Below are 17844 nucleotides of genomic sequence, written 5' to 3' on the forward strand. Positions count from 1 at the left end.
TATCCTCTCATATATCTCATAGTATATCTCATTGCTAGAATATTTCCCTTTGTTCATATTGCATATTCTTGCTCATAAAGCATCACTTATTCCACTTTAATAATGTTTATGTTGTCTTTAAATCTTCAAGAGAACACAGAAAAAAAGCTCCAATGATAACTCTGGTTAGTCACTTAGAACTTAAAATTAGAACTGAGATAATCTGTGAGATAAATTTTTAAGGTGTTTTTTTGGTCAATGTAAAAGAGCTTTATTTCATTTTCCAATATGTACATTTGTAATGAGCATCAAAACATCAGTTACAAACCTGATGATCACACTGTAACAATTTACAGTTTCATACTGAACTATTTTACATCTTCTCTAGTGACTCTTTCATATGAATGGGAATATCATCATTGTTCAAAATCCTTGAGTATATCAGCACCTTTACTACCTTAAACAGCAAATCAGGAGTTCAAGACTTATTTTGAAATATTCTCATGTTCCTCTCTTGCCAAATTATGTAGACTGTAACAGAGAGAGCCATCCTCTTTAATTGTTGCTTGAAGCCTCCTCTTTTGAGATTAAATGAGTACTAGTTAATAATCAAGTTCCAGTTGCAAGTGTTAGATCTAAATCAAAACTTAAGATCTAAAATCATATAGCCATGATTAATTCGAAGAGATTAACAAGAATCTAAAAGAGCGGAAGCTTATACCTGAATCCATAGAAGAAATCTTGATTTGGGTTTCAATGATCTTCTAACCTTAGGGTTTCTCTTAATCCGAATTTCTCTTACTAGATGGGGGTGTAGAGAATTAGAGAATGTAACCCTAGGTTAGGGACCATAACCCTTTATTTATAGATATTGTACTTTTGTAATTTAGCCCCTCAATAAATCATAATTACAACCTAGTATCTGCACATATAACCCCATGATTATATTTAAATACCCATTAACCCAACTTAATTGATCACTTTAGTGGATTATCCTGAAAGATAACAATACACATTGATTAATCATATATGCCCACAAATAGATTTATTAGATTAAATCCAACAATCTCCCATTTGGGCACCATATGATTCCTTAAATTGTGTATAACCTTATGAGCTCAAAAAATTGCTATCACTGAAAAGGTATTTCCGAACAATCTCGTCCATTGACTATATCAATATAGGATCAAAGCGGCCTTCGTCACATTTATCGTGACTCGACCCATCAATGGTCACATATACCAATACAATCAAACGACATAGATCAATCATGGATGTGCAGCATGAAAATTACATGCAATGTGATCAGTACATGTCTATTTTCAACTGGTCCTCCTTAGTGAGGTCAAAACCAAACATAATGTAACAGAGTGTCTTAACTGAATACTTTATTCTGATCAGACAATACAACCAAACATAAAGCACCACAATTACAAACTCCCACTAAAACATAATATCCTCAAATAATACCACACCCATATGAGCAGTATACTCATAAAAGACCTTAGGTGGCAGTCCCTTAGTAAGAGGATCAGCTATCATGGAGTTTGTTCCAATGTGCTCTATAGATATTTGTCCACTCTGTACCCTTTCTTTCACAACCAGGAACTTAATGTCAATATGTTTTGACTTAGTTGAGCTCCTGTTGTTATTGGAATACATTACTGCAGATTTTTTGTCATAATATAACCTTAGTGGTCTTTCAACATTTTCCAAAATGCGTAGTCCCGTGATAAAATTTCACAGCCATATTCCCTGATTAGATGCCTCATAGCAAGCTACAAATTCTGCTGCCATAGTGGAGGAAGCTACTAGTGTTTGTTTGACACTTTTCCATGATATAGCTCCTCCTGCTAACATATAAATGTAGCCTGATGTAGACTTCCTGCTATCTTGGCATCCAGCAAAATCAGAGTCCGAATACCCAATGACCTCTAATTTCTCTGATTTTCTGTATGTGAGCATGTAATCTTTTGTTTTCTGAAGATACCTCATAACCCTTTTGACTGCTATCCAATGATCCATACCAGGGTTGCTTAAGTATCTGCCTAACATCCCAACAATGTACGCAATATCCGGACGCGTACATACCTGAGCATACATTAGACTTCCTACAGCCGAAGCATAAGGAATCTTCTGCATTTCCTGAATTTCAAGGTTACCTTTAGGGCACTGATTGAGACTAAACTTGTCTCCTTTAGCAACAGGGGTGTCACCTGGTCTGCAATCTTGCATGCCAAACCTTTTAAGTACCTTATCGATATAGCTCTTTTGTGATAATCCAAGAATACCCCGAGAGCGATCTCGATGTATCTGGATCCCTAATATAAAAGAGGCGTCCCCAAGATCTTTCATCTCAAAATTCTTTGATAGAAATCTCTTGGTTTCGTGCAACATGCCTATATCATTAGTGGCAAGCAAGATGTCATCCACATACAGAACCAGAAAAATATACTTACTCCCACTGAACTTGTAATATACACAGTCATCAACAATGTTCATCTCAAAACCGAACGAGATAATTATTTGTTGAAACTTATGATACCATTGACGAGGAGCTTGCTTGAGTCCATAGATGGGTTTCCTTAATTTGCAAACCATATTCTATGGGTCTCCTGGCACAAAGTTTTCTGGTTGCACCATATAAATCATCTCATCAATGTCTCCATTAAGAAATACAGTCTTAACATCCATCTGATTTAACTCAAGGTCATAATGAGCAACAAGTACCATGATTATTCTGAAAGAGTCTTTCGATGAAATCGGAGAGAAAGTCTCTGTATAATCAATGCCTTCTTTTTGAGTATAGCCTTTAGCCACAAGACGTGCCTTATACCTCTCCACATTACCGTTTGCATCACGTTTGGTTTTAAAAATCCATTTACAACCAATTGGTTTTGCACCTTCTGGTAATGGGACAAGTTCCCAAACCTTATTGTCTTGCATAGACTTGTACTCTTCATTCATAGCATCAATCCACTGTTGAGAGTTAGAACTTTTCATGGCCTGAGAGAAGTTGATTGGATCATCTTCTAACATTCCACTACTTTCCTCATGATCTTGGAGAAATACAATATAATCATCCGGAATAGCATTTCTCCTTTCTCTCGTGGATCTCCTTAATGGCACTTGTTCTTGAGGTTGTTGAGTTTGTTCTTCTGGAAGTGGGAGTTGTTCAACATTGTCATCTTGAGGTTCCGGATTTACTTCTTGAGCAACAACAGGTATAGGAACCTGAATATTGTCAAAAGTAACTGTATGGATTGGATCTGAAGCCAATTCCTCCTCAAAGGCAATGTCTCTAACCTTATTTCTCCCCCCAAACTCAACATCCTCAAAGAATGTTGCTGTTCCCGTCTCAAAAATATTCCTTATAGTGGGATCATAAAACTTATAGCCCCTAGAGCGTTCAGAGTACCCAATAAAGTAGCTGCTAACTGTTTTGGAGTCCAATTTCTTTTCATTTGGCCTATAAGGCCTTGCCTCAGCTGGACATCCCCAAATATGTAAATGCTTTAAACTGGGCTTTCGACCAGTCCAAAGCTCATAAGGTGTTTTAGCAACTGCTTTACTTGGTACTCTATTCAGAATGTAAGCTGCTGTCTTAAGTGCTTCTCCCCAGAGTGACTCTGGTAAAGAAGAATGAGCAATCATACTTCTTACCATATCCTTAAGAGTCCTGTTTCGTCTTTCAGCTACACCATTCATGCTAGGTGAACCCGGCATAGTGTACTGTGGGACGATACCGCATTCCTCTAGGTATCTAGCAAATGGTCCTGGACGTTGTTCACCTGAACCATCATATCTACCGTAGTACTCACCACCATGATCAGATCTAACGGTTTTAATTCTTCTGTTGAGTTGATTCTCAACTTCAGCTTTATAGGCTTTGAACATGTCCAGAGACTCAGATTTTTCATGAATAAGATATAGGTGCCCATAACGTGAGTAATCGTCTATGAATGATATAAAATATTGTTGACCATTCCAGGATTCCGTAGGGAATGGCCCACAAATATCCGTATGTATCAATTCTAAGACATCCGAAGATCTGTTGGCACCTAATCTCTTCACTTTGGTCTGTTTTCCCTTGATACATTCAACACATACGTCGAAGTCCGAAAAATCAAGGGAATCCAAAATGCCATCAGACACAAGACGCTCAACTCTACCTTTTGAGATATGACCTAAGCGCTTATGCCATAATGTCGCCGAATTTTCCTTATTTAATTTACGCTTAGTACCACGTGATTCCACATGCAAGGATTCATTGTAAGAAGCAATTGTATCAAGCAAATATAGGTTGTCATAAATACTCAAGTAACCGGTTCCCACAACATTTGAATTAAAAGATAAACTGAATTGACTGTTTCCAAATGAACAAGAATAACCTGATTTGTCCAATACAGAAACAGAAACCAAATTCCGTCTAAAAGACGGTACTACAAAAGTATCTTTTAAATCCAAATAATAACCAGTTCCTAACAACAACCTAAAGTGCCCAATTGCTTCCACATCTACCGATTGTCCGTCGCCCACAAAGATGTGTCTTTCAACATCACTTGGCTTTCGGTAGCTCAGGCAACCCTGCATAGAAACACTTATGTGAGTAGTAGCACCAGAGTCTAACCACCAAGTGTTTCTAGGTACTGAAGCTAAATTAACCTCAGAACAGACCAAAGCAAGGAACGTACCCTTATTATCACGCCAGGCGTGATATTTTGTACAGTCCTTCTTTACATGTCCAGGCTTCTTACAGAAGAAACAACCCTGATTATCCTTATGTTGTTTCTTCTCAACTGGACCCTTAGCAGCTTCCTTATCATTCTTCCTTTTCTTGCCCTTATCCTTAGAGGCATAGGCCAAATGAGCACTTTCTGTCTTATCTTGCTTCAACCTGTCTTCTTCTTGCACACAGTATGAAATGAGCTCATTTAGAGTCCATTTCTCCTTTTGACAGTTATAACTGACCTTAAATTGGTTAAACTGTGCAGGAAGAGACAACAAAACCAGATGCACTAATAACTCGTCACAAAGATCGAGTTTAAGTGCCTTAAGCTTTGAAGCAATATGAGACATTTCCATAATGTACTCCCTGATATTTCCTTTGCCCTTATACTTCATTGAAATCAAGCGAGCTAAAAGCGTGCTTGTTTCTACCTTATCGTTTTTCGCAAAACGCTTCTCAATTTCGGCAAGGAAATCTTTAGCCTTAGTAATCCCTTCGGATTCTATGCCCCTGAAGGCTTCCGGAACGCCGCGCTTAATGATCATAAGACTCATGCGATTTGAACGCTCCCACTTCTCATGCTCCTTCTTTGCATCAGGAGTGCTATCCGCATTGAGAGGTTGGGGTTGTTCAGTTCTTAATGCATAGTCAAGATCCATGCAGCCAAGAACAATTAATATGTTCTCTTTCCAAACCTTGAAGTTTGTCCCATTTAGCATGGGAATTGAGTTGATGTTAGCAGAAATTGTTGCAGCAGATGCATTAGCTGAAATAAAACAAAAATGCTCACATCAATAACCATAATCAATAAAATTCAAATAATGACAATCCCCATCCAAGATACCGGCACAACATTAATATCAAGTCTTTGGACAGTAATATTAACTTGTAAGTGATACCTTGTTGCAATGATCAAACATTGACAATAACTCATGTCAAATAATGAAACTATCTTTGGATCGATTCATTATTCACATGTAAACCTTATAATTGTCACACGCTTATCATCGCAGATGTGTATACAGTCTAAATAAATATTAACCTTCCTTTGGGCCGATTAAATATTTACACGAAAGCATACACACAAACATCTCACATTCCTCATGAACAATCTACACAAGAGAGGTTACTTTGGCAACTTCTTGTTTCAATTAATCAATTGGAGTGAGAGACAACCTTAATACCTTAGTGTCATAATATTTGAATTAAATAATTGATTAAAAACCAAATTAGATTTAAATTAAAAAGTTTTAATTTAAATCAACTGAATTTCCAAAAACTTAATTGGGGTCTCACAGCTTAATTAGGGCCCATAACTTAATTGAATAAATTAAGTATACCAAAGTGGACCCATGAAAAGCCGAGGCTTAACCATAATGAACACGAAGTTCCCTTAACTTCGAACGCGAGGTTCGACTGTATTGAGTACGAGACTCACTTAAGCACGAACGCGAGGTTCGTCTGAAAATGAACGAACGCGAGGTTCGTTTGATAAAAGAACGCGAGGTTCAACTTGGGAACGAATTTTTCTCTGCACTCCTGGAACGACCAGCTTCGGTAAAACCTTCATATCTCCAAATCTAACCGATAGAAAGCAATCTCCACCGTTCAGAATTAGGAAAGACGAGTGTAAAAGCTACCCTCCAAATTTCACATCGATCGGACCACGGATGAGGGTCTGATCGTCACGCCGATCACAACTGCGCAAATCTGACCTTTCTTCTCCTCTCTTGTTCTCTCTTTCTTTTAATTTAATTTAGCCCTCTACCACCAGCCCGATTTTGCTGTGAAAACCACCTATTTGTAGGAATTTAAGGGGTATAACTATCCCCCTTAATTAGCTCCATAATGGAGGTTAGTTGCCCTATTAAGTGGAGGACCGTTTCAAGGATTTGAAATGGTCAAACGCGACCTTCGCGTTGAAGAGATTGTCAATTATAATCTTTTATTTTTATTTTTGAACTTTTGTGAGGATCGTCAGATTGTAATCCTTACATTTAGCTCTTGATAATATGAGAGTCGTCAATTTGTAACTCCCGATGTTGATTGTGAAGGCTGTTGAATTAGAGCTTTCATCAGTTGTTGTGAATGTCGTCAGATTATAACCTTCATCAGTCTACGTGAAAGTTTTCAAATTGTAACCTTCTGAAAGTCGTCAGATTGTAACTTCTATCATCAGTGTTTTGATGGGGATCAACTATCTATTGTGATTTTTTGACAGCCTACAAAGGGTATGGATGGAGACTTCCGTATCATCTTCAAAGAATCTTGATATGAAAAGTCTCTCTAGATCCGTCCACTTTTGGATACATCCGGCAGGTAATTTCCTGAACCATTCAAAGGCAACTCCCTTGAGGGTGCCAATGAACAATCGAGCCAGTATGGCGTCGTTTGATATCACATTCCCAGTCTGTGACTTGAAGTGATAGATATGTTGGTTCGGTGAACCCGTGCCGTCAAAAGTTTGTAACGTCGGGACCTTAAACTTGGGAGGATAAGGGGCTGTATCCCATTCGGCAGGATAGGGCCTGACAAATCCCTCGTCTTGGAGCTCGCTTCTGTTGGCAATGATTTTAAGGCGGGCTTCCAATTCTTCCATTTTGGCAGACTGGAGATTCTGCTCGTTCTCCGTCTCTCTTCCTTCATCAGAGGAAGATTCTAGGTTGTGGGCTTCTTGGTCAGAAGCCGTGTCATCAACCACTTTTCCCTTCCCTTTGCTTGTGTGAGGTCGGGATGAAGACGTTTTTCCTCTCCGGGAGGATTCTTGCCTAGGTGGCGAATCTGTCTTCTGAGATTTGACCTTGTCTGTGACAATTTGAGTCAACAGGGCCATGAGTTCATTGATGGCCTCTTGCTGAGATTTGAGCATGGCCTCCTGCTCATCAAGTCTCTTCGCGAGATCTTCATGGCTTTCTGTCATATAGGCAGAGCTCTCATGTTCAACAAAAGAGCTTGATGATTGGGACTCTGCAATGGCTGAGTGTTCATCATCGGAATTGGTTCCTCTGGCTAACCTCCGATAATTGACAGGGAGAATGGTTCCTGTTCGCGTCCGAGTGCGTTGGTAGACTCCTTCAAACTCGTTAGCAATTTCTCTGACAGTCGGTGAACGACTTGTCTCAGAGTTATCGGAACTAGGACCTGAGGCTTTCCCTCTGCCGATCACATTGATAGTGACCTCAGGATATTCGGTCTCTGGAGACTTCTTCCTGTGAGAACATCGTCGTTGGTTGGGCAAGGCAACATGCATTAATTGGTCGAACACCAATTGTTTGGCCGCAAATGAACAACATTGACATTCCGAGAGGACCGTAGGAATCAGTCGTTCACATTGGAGTGAACGAATGACTTGTTGCATCGGTCTTTCTCCTGATATGAACTCTCTCAAGTCTGTTGTAAGGACTAGAGAATTACTCATTGATCGTGAGGTTTGAATTGGAACCCCCAGTCTATGATTAGACAGGACTGGCTCTTGGTGAACATGGATCTGGTTGAGATGCCTTGACTCCATGGACTTCTTATATCCGCCCCTCAATCTAGTCGCGCTACGCAGAGTATTCGGGGGTCTCGCTGCCCGGTCAGTGAGCCGGGGGTCCAGGGGGCGGCGCGCCCCTGGCCAGGGGGTCCGGGGGGGATGGAATACCCCCCGGCGGGGTTCGGGGCAGCGCCCCGAAGCTCCACGGAGAAGGCCAGGTTCCATATTGAATTTCGTCACCCGAACGCATGCCTGAGCTCCAGGTGTTGCTGGTGAAACGCAGATTTGAGAGTTGTGTTTATTTTGTGGAACGCACCCCTGAGGGTTGCGTTCATTTTGTGGAATGCGCCCCTGAGGGTTGCGTTCAGTCTTCTTCACACAGAGCCTATGTTTGGGCTCATGGATGCGAGGCTTGCGTTCTGAAGTAGAAACGCAGAGCACATGGTTGCGTTTAGGCTCACAAACACGAAGCTCGTGTTGACTTGAGGATCGACATTCTCGAAGTTGTGCTCGTCGTCGAGATCTTCTTCTTCGTCGAGCGGCGTTCTTCTTAGCCTGCTTCAAGGCCTTTGTCGCCTCCATGGGCATCTTTTGACCCGATACCCATCGTCTTGGCGCGAGTTTGGCTGAAGCTGAGCCCTCTCCATCGAGGGAGGGGCAGTCCGAGCAGTCTTCTTTAGGGGGTTCGGCTGCAATTGGAGCAGTTGGAGCTTTAGTCTCTTTGGAGACTTTGTGGATCTTGCGCATAGCCTTGGGGCTAAGGGATCCAGAGGAGAGGGTCTCCTCAAACTTGGCTTGATCAAACTCTACCACGAGAGTTTCGACGGTTGTTCCAGTGAGATGAACATCGGATTGCACCACCACTTCTTCGTCAGAGAAGCTAGTCCCCAGCGGAGTCGTCATCTTTTGTTTGTGGGAAAATTTGCAAGTAAAAAGACAATGAAGGAAAATTGATTTGTATTCCTTTAATCTCAGTTACAATTGGATTTCCTGATTACAAAAGAGAGGAGAATGATATGGATTCTCTCCTTTGTTTAATTCTGGGTTCTTCACGGTGGCGATGAGATGCCTCCCTCGAATGCTCGCGTCGAGTTTGCTTCTCGTTGACGATCCGACGTCTTGTTTCACTGGAACATAGTCTTCTCCTCACGATTTGACGTTGTGGAGAACTCTGAACGAGTTTAAACTCTATGAAAGAGTTGATTTAAACGAAAGTTGGTTATAAGCCAAGGATGAAGAAGATCTTGTTGCCGATCTCCAAAGCTCCAAAAATGCTCTAAGGATACTGTTGACGAGACAAGAAGTTCCAACCGACCGAACCCGAAAGATCCAGCCTCGAACTAAGTTGATTTCTTAGTTATTTATAGGGGATTAAGGGGTGTAACCACCTCTTTAATTCGCTCCTAAGTGGGGCTAATGGGATGTAACCGCCCCTCAAATCACTCCTGAGTGGAGTTGTGATCCCCTCAGATCGTGGGAAACGGTTTTGAAACCGTTCAACTCGTGTTTGAACGAGTCAAACGCAGATCCTGGTCTGGCAGCGATTTGAGCTGCGTCTGGCAGCGATTAGAGCTGCGCCTGGCAGCGGTTTGAGCTGCGTTTGGCAGCGGTATAGAGCCGCGTTGGGCATCGATTGGAGCTGCGTTGGGCAGCGATTGGAGCTGCGTTGAGCTGCGGTATGAGATGCGTTGAGCTGCGTTCGTGGCTATGAACATGATGCGTCTTGATGCTGGTGTGAGAGGAGGACTTCCACAGTTTGATTTGAAGAGACCGTCGATTTGTAGTCTCTTTCTGTCGAAGCGTTGCAAAGATCGTCATTTTGTAATCTTTGTTTTAGCTCTCTGATATATGAGAGTCGTCAGATTGTAACTCCCGATGTTGATTATGAAGGCTGTTAAACTAGAGCTCTCATCGGTTGTCGTGAAGGTCGTCAGATTGTAACCTTCAGCGATCTACGTGAAAGTCTTCAAATTATAGCCTTCTGGAAGTCGTCAGATTGTAACTTCCATCATCGATGTTTGATGGTGATCAGCTATCTATTGTGATTTTTAGACAGCCTACAGTCACTATCCGGTTCACAGGAATTCGATTGACGTCGGTGAATGCTTGAAGTGAATCGACGAACTACGTGAGCTGACAGAATTCCGGAATGACGGAGGTGCGGGCTAATCGGGAGCCCCACGATATTAACGAAAGGAACAACGCCCTTCGTGTCTCATTCATTCTACGGATAATCCAACCATTGAAGCTGATAGAACTCCTTGTCGGCTTTCCAACGCATTTGGAATCACTCAAATCCAAGTTCAGACGGAGAAATTACAGCGAAAACGGTCAAACGAGTGTTGAAAATGTCTCAGAGCCGAACCGAGGCACCTACGGTGTCTCGGCCAAGTCAAGATACCCCGAGGGTGTCTCGGCCAAGCCAAGACACTCCTAGGGTGTCCCAACGCGGATTTGACCCCCTAGTCCGTTTTAACCGCTCCGTTATCCCTCGTGCCTATAAATACAAGCCATAGGCCTCATTTTTTTGAGATCTGGAATTTTGGAGAAGAGGCGAAGCCCTGCCGGAGTGAAGAGTGACCGAGCACTTCAACGCAAGAGAGTTTCTTCATCAGATCTACATCACTCGCATCCGTTCCTTAGCATTACCCCTCGTCGGTAATCCTAAGAAGAGCAAATATCTCGCTTTATCCGAGATAGGCGCTTCAGTTTCTAGATCTCCTCGCGGATCGACGATGCTCTGAACCAGATATGATTGCCAGGTGGTCCACGGATATCGACGTCCCCGTCACAGGCTAAAGACCCACGCAAGCAAGAGACGACGAACAGATCTTGTGTTTATTTTCAAGAAAGTTGTAATTTTTATTTCTTTGTTGTTTGAATTCATTTGTAACGTTTGAAGCTTAATGAAATCAATGATGAAGGCAACTTTTGACGAAAACAGCTGTCTCGCTGCGAGACAGTAAACTCTGTCTCGCTGGCGAGACAGTAAACACTGTCCCGCTGGCGAGACAGTTCATATCTGTCATTTTGAGTAATTTCTTCTATATTCGGATATCTATTGGCATTTTTTGACGCCTACCATCATTGACTTTATATATATATATATATATATATATCGAAAAACTTATGTCAACTTAAGTGGACGTCCACTAAGTTTTTTATCCATTGATGATTATTTGATTGAGCTACATTATAGATGATCCGTTCCGTTGAACTTAATCTACATATTCTAAAACTCAAACACATCATATTTGAGGTGAACCCGTCGTGATTTGACCCTTCATCCACTCGTATCAATTTTAACGGTTTCCAATCAAAGGATCTCTCTCCCCCCGAGGTCTCAAGAGGAGGAGCAGCCGCAGCAGCTGGATTCTGACAGGACGCTCCCAGCGGAAGTCGAGGCTGATGTTTCCCCAGAGAGATTCGCCTCAAGTCAATAACAGCCTCCTGCTTCTTCCCTCTCGAGATCTCCCCGGATCTGCGGGATTCCCTCCCTCAAAGCCCTACCGTACTAGCTAGGTTTCTCTCTTCTATATTCTCTTCCCGTCACGGGTCCGCCGCGCCGCCGCCATGGACCCCGCGCCTCACCAGGTCGACGAGCTTCGCCGCGCGGATTCGACGTGGCCTGGAGTGCGTGATGAGCTACATCGACGACCCTGGGACCGCGACGCCATCTCCTCGTCGGCCAAGAAGTGGTACCGGATCGACGCCATCCCCGCAGCACATCACCTATCGCCCTCTGCTACTCGGCCACCCGAGATCGCCTCCGCCAGCGGTTCCCCCGCCTGGAGTCGCTCAAGCTCAAGGGCAAGCCTAGGGCTTCCATGTTCAACAACATCATTCCCGAGGACTGGGGAGGCTACGCCGCCCCGTGGGCCACCGAGATCGCGGACTCCTTCTTGTGCCTGAAGGCGATCCATTTCCGGAGGATGGTTGTCAAGGATGACGACATCGGTGTTCTGGTTCGAGGCCGAGGGCACATGCTTCATTCCCTGAAGCTCGACAAGTGCACGGGTTTCTCCACCGACGGGCTCATCCTCGTTGCTCGTTCCTGCAGGTATCGGATTCTGTTACTTTTGTTCTGGAATTTCGATCGTTTCGCCTTGTCTTTCCTTTCCTTTTTCCTTTTTCTTGCGTTGTCACATCCCCGTGATTGATTGGCTGGCTTGGATACAAGGTCAGGGTAGTTGCTGGCTTAACCAGTTGAGGAATCAAAACTTTTATATTCAATATTTGTGGGGGGAGACGGTCACGCTGCATTTGATAGATCGCCTGAACTGTGGTCTTTGTGGTGTTAATTGCTATGCCAACGCTGCCTAGCTCTCTACCTTATGACCGAAAGCCATCGGCTTAGGCTTTCTTTCATTTTAGCTTTTAGCTTTTTTTTTTTTTACCCCATGTGTTTGGTTTGACAGCGGAGGATCTTCATCTTCCCCTCTAAAACAGCGATTTTGACTCTCTAGCTGAGGCATCGACTTTTGCTTATCCTGTGGATCTCTTCCCCCACCTCGAACCTCTGAAATTATGTTTCAGCTTCTTCTTCTTTTTTACTGCATGCTGTCTTGGATTGCTCGTCAAATGTTTATGTTAAGAGATGCACGTCAGATGTGATGAATTTAGATGACATGGCCGTGATTGCTTCTTGATTGATTATTACGTTTTACTTTACAGTTATAACTGTGAGGTTTCTCCTTTCTCGGAATTGTTCTGAATTGGTTATATTCATGCTGAGCGTTACTCGAAGTCTCACTACTTAATTCGCTGTATGTGAAACTGGCGGTATGTTGCATGGCATGTACATTTTTTTTCTTTTAGGCGCATGCATGTTCACGCAGGATGGAGTTGAGCGTTTACCGACTTCTTCACTCCCTATTCATTGTAACTGTTGATTGAGAACTCCTTTTTGCAGTGACAATCTTTTTTGAAAATGCCTAAATTAATTTATGAGGATAAATTGCATTACTTGGAAACTTTGAAACCTCAACTAGCTTCTGTTTCGTTTCCTTGAGGTAATGGATCTGCTACTTGCGGATTGTTGTAATTCGTTTGATTTTTTTGGCATTATGCTGTCTATTCATTATATTGACTTATTCAATTAGAAGTCTTTTGTGTTTATCATATTCAGTTAGCACAAACATCTTTAGTGTGAAGTCATGTTGAGACATGAGCCAAGACACTATACATATATCAGGCATAATTTTTTTAGAATTTGCTACATATTGACATGTTGTGTCCATATCTAGTACATGTCTGCGTGCAACATTGTCTAATTGCACATTCTAGTAATTTCTCTCATTGCGTAGATTATATTATGAGTACGAATATGTTTGGTGGTAAAGTATCTGTTATACTTGACACAATGATCAAATAGGAATATTGGTTACATCTAAGTAAATTATTTTGATACATTGAAGTTAAAGTTCAAAAGATTCAACTCAGATTCTCTTTCTCTAAATTAATTCATTTTGCCCCAAGAATGTATGTATTTAAATTCCAGATTTGTTTCAAGCAAATTTGATATTGAGTTCGATCTAATAAATATCCATAGCAAAATCTTTGTGTTTGGCAAAAGAAAACAAATTTAGATATCCCCTATACCATTTCCCCCCTCCTTTGCCTTTATTTGCTGAGAAAAATGTGAGGAATGAAGAGGCTTGTGATAAAATCTTAAACAAAAGTTTGAGGATAAGCACGAAGAAGACTAAAAAGGAACAAGAGTCAGTTGAGAAAGAAAAAGATAGCTGACATAGGAAGGTCCTCATCTGGATATACATCAAGACATGAAAGAGCCTGACACATGTAACGAAGAGAAAATTGGAAAGGGAGGTGGGTGGGGATGGAACGTATTTGATTCCTGGTTTGGAAGTATTGGGATTACTTTTTGTACCTTTTAAAAACTGATTTTACCACTCTGGTCATTACATCAACATATCTTATTGCAAAAATGAAAATTGAGCTACCATTGTTTGTGAAAACTTTGATGAATTTAGAAGATATTTAGAAGGCTTTTTCGCTCATATTGTGCGCCTTCACTGCCCTGCAGTTTCTCCTTCAAAAGGAATGCCATCAGATTACAGTTCAGTTGTAATTAAATCCTTGCTAAAAGAAATTAGGATAAATTAATTAGTTAAAAATCCTTAATTGGTTTTTAAAATGAAGCCAATAGTCAAGTCTTGTATCTGCTCAGATCTCAGAACACAACTAGATCCTAGTTCTTAATTGATTAAGAAGGGCTAATCATAACACGAGTTTGAAGAAATAATTTTGACTCAATTTCTCGGGTCTCTTTTTTGCTAAATATAAAGAAAATAGAACCAGATCAATTTGAGGTTTTCTGGAACCTTTCTGGTCCTGTTTCTAACTCATGTGGGATTTACCCAAATAACTTTGATCTGCATCTGTCATCCCTTTTCACTGAATGTCACTTGAGAGTCTTGTTAGCTCTGTAGTGGAATGAAGGGAATACTTTACGCATGCCCTCCACACAGGGACTAGATTCATTGGAACTGGTTGACCTGGGTTCTTAGTTTGCGATAGCGAAAATAACTTTTAGAAATTCTTACTGTATAGTGGCCCTAAAACTAATTTTACTTTTCAGTAAAAAAAGGTTTGAACGGATGTAATCATCAGTTATTTTTCTGGTATTTTGTTAATGCTGTGATGGGTTGTAATGAAGTCTTATTGACAGTTAAACCGAACAAACAGGTGTTCACATGCTGCCCTTTTGGTGGCATATTTTCCTTCTAAAGAAAACTTTTGTTATTGGTTCAGATAACTATTTGTTGCTGAATTTTACCAATCTGTCCATGTACTTTTCACAGATGTCTTAGAACCTTATTCTTGGAGGAAAGCGTCATAACTGAGGAGGAAGGCCAATGGCTCCATGAGCTAGCCATTAATAATTCCGTTCTTGAAACTTTAAACTTTTACATGACAGATCTGAGTGTCTCATGGCAGGACCTCGAGTTAATTGCCAGGAACTGCAGATTGTTAAATTCCTTGAAAATTTCCGAATGTGATATCTCCCATCTGGTCGGGTTCTTCCGTGCTGCAACAGCACTTGAGGAGTTTGGTGGGGGCTCTTTTGATGACCAACTAGGAGAAATCAACAAATATGAGAGGGTTAGATTTCCTCCAAATCTTTGCCGCTTAAGTCTCAGCTATATGGGAACAGATGAGATGCAAATCATATTTCCATTTGCTGCCTCACTGAAGAAACTTGACCTGCAATATACATTTCTCACTACCGAGGATCACTGTGAGCTGATTCAACGATGTCCCAATTTAGAGATTTTGGAGGTACCTCGTAAATAGAGTTACACTGCTAGTTGACTTTGTTATTCTGGCTCAACTGGAAAACCTGGACCTTCTCATGATTGCTGATTGGTTTAAATTTGTGTTATAGGTGAGGAATGTGATTGGAGACCGAGGATTAGAAGTTGTTGCTCAGACGTGTAGGAGACTTAAAAGGCTGAGAATTGAGCGGGGGGAAGACGAACAAGGCCTGGAGGACGAACAGGGAACAGTTTCACATAGAGGGCTCTCTGCAATTGCACAAGGCTGCCTGGACCTAGAGTACCTGGCTGTATATGTTTCTGATATCACGAATTCTGCTTTGGAAGCTATTGGCACTCACAGCAAAAACATGTGCGACTTTAGGCTCGTATTACTTGATAGAGAAGAAAGGATAACAGAACTGCCTCTTGACAGCGGGGTTCGTGCACTTTTACAAGGTTGTGCAAAGCTAAGGAGGTTTGCTTTTTATCTTAGGCCTGGTGGCCTCACAGACGTGGGTCTTGGTTATGTTGGTCAATACAGCAGCAATGTTAGATGGATGTTGTTAAGTAATGTGGGGGAGTCTGATTTTGGGCTTCTACAGTTCTCAAGAGGCTGTCCAAAACTGCAGAAGCTGGAGCTTAGAGGCTGCTGCTTCAGTGAGCGTGCTTTGGCGCTTGCTGCTCTGCAGTTAGGTTCTTTGAGATATTTATGGGTTCAGGGTTACAATGCCTCCCCAGATGGTAATGATCTTCTGGCGATGGTCCGTCCCTTCTGGAACATAGAGTTCATTCCCCCAAGACGAGTGAATAGTTATATCGAGGATGGCAGTGAGCAAGTTGAAGATGGCATTGAACATCCAGCTCAGATACTCGCATACTATTCTCTCGCAGGAAGGAGGATGGACTGTCCAGATACTGTGATTCCTCTAAATCCAGCATGAGTGTATATACTGAAACTCTTCTGCCATTTTCCCTCTATCGCCTTTTTATCCCCCTGTTTTCCGTGTGTAATCGCTTTACTTTGTGTATATTAGCTTGCTCTCGTCATTTTAACAACTTGCTGTGCTGCTGTCATGTAATAAGGTTAACCTTCTTTCAGAAATTTAAAAGCCTATTAGTGTCTTAACGGATGCATTCAATCTTTTGATGCGTTGTGATGACTTCCTGGCCTTGTCAACTTTTCTGTTTCAGGTGGCGTCGGAGTTCTTTTTGCCATTTTCAAATCTGTTGTGTGCGCCAGGTTTAATCGCCTGTTATTTTTCTTACGATTCTTATGATTTGGTTTTGTTTACATTTCCAATGTCCATTGTTATGTTTATTTATTTATTTATTTTTGTTTGCTTGCTTTCTCTGTTCAGTTATTATGGATGGCTTTGGGCGAGAATGGAACATACGCTTTGTGATATCCAAAAACACGGTGTCCTTGGTTGATAGTTCGTGAGCCTGGAGCTTCCGATGCTATGGAGGTTTCTGTGTTCTCCAAAAGTGTAGGCAGTTGGGACATTTCATCCACACCACGAAGGGAGAATAAATTGGATTCTTAATGTGTATTTGATTCTTCTCGTAGTCAGTTGCAACTGATATTGTAATGCTAATACAGCCATAACGACGCTACTTTTGGTTGGGCGGCCGTAGTTAGTGTGGTGCTTCTTATGTTGCGCTCGGCGTGTTTGTTCGCAAATTTTTTTGGTGAATATGCATCATTCGGATTGCACGTATTTTTCTGTGAAATACTCGGTAACGTCGTTACGAAGACAATTATTGCATGATGAGACTAGGGTTTTATTTTAATTTTTTTTTTTAATTTTGTTTTAAATCCGTCACAACTTACTTCGAGATAGCGGCGTAACACTAGGTAGCAAACGACATCATGGCGTGTCATCTGGTTGGAGCGTGAGAAGACTGGAGTGGGTGTCGTTACCAGGTCAGGTCAGGTCAGAAGCTCTCCTCAATTTGACCGGGTCGGGTCAGAAAGTGTGTTTTACTTATTAATTAACAAGGTGTTGGTTTGCTCGAGGCTATTTGTTTGTCGCGTAGCGGCTAAGACCCCTACGATTTCCCGTCCCCAATCCGATTGGGAATGAATTTGGGGGGGACGGTACGTCATCAAAAAGGGGCGACTTTCTCGGCTTCCTCTCTCTATAATATATACGTATAGCTCAGAGGTGGGTCCAGAGGGATAGAGGGTCGGTTAGCATGGCGTGGCGGCCGATTCAACAACAAAAGGAGGGCGAGGCAGGTATACACGAGCACCCAGCTGTTCCATAGACTAGAATCCAGGATCGAGACCTCCTCTCCCTGGCATGCAACTCGGCGAGAAGGCGGCCCAAATGGCCCAGATCGAGCGGCTGCTCCGCTCTCCGCCTCCCTCTCCGAAGCTG

General features: G+C 42.0%; 1 protein-coding gene across 4 annotated transcripts; it reads left to right on the top strand.

The window, feature by feature from the left end:
* LOC109819380 (coronatine-insensitive protein homolog 1a-like) lies at positions 11856–17181 on the top strand. 4 transcript variants are annotated; one of them, XR_002241526.1, is made up of 6 exons: positions 11856–12243; positions 15008–15485; positions 15592–16406; positions 16498–16546; positions 16655–16703; positions 16822–17181. XR_002241526.1 is itself a non-coding variant. In XM_020385096.1 (3 exons), exons 1-3 carry the CDS (start codon positions 12011–12013, stop codon positions 16402–16404), a joined length of 1524 nt encoding a protein of 507 aa, XP_020240685.1. In that variant the 5' UTR covers positions 11857–12010; the 3' UTR covers positions 16405–16593. The 4 variants fall into 4 exon arrangements, 1 of the variants encoding a protein (XP_020240685.1); XR_002241527.1 differs by lacking the exon at positions 16498–16546; XR_002241525.1 differs by having other exon boundaries at positions 11857–12243; positions 15592–16546.

This window comes from Asparagus officinalis, chromosome 8 (assembly GCF_001876935.1).
Source record: "Asparagus officinalis chromosome 8, Aspof.V1, whole genome shotgun sequence".
Lineage (NCBI taxonomy): Eukaryota > Viridiplantae > Streptophyta > Magnoliopsida > Asparagales > Asparagaceae > Asparagus > Asparagus officinalis.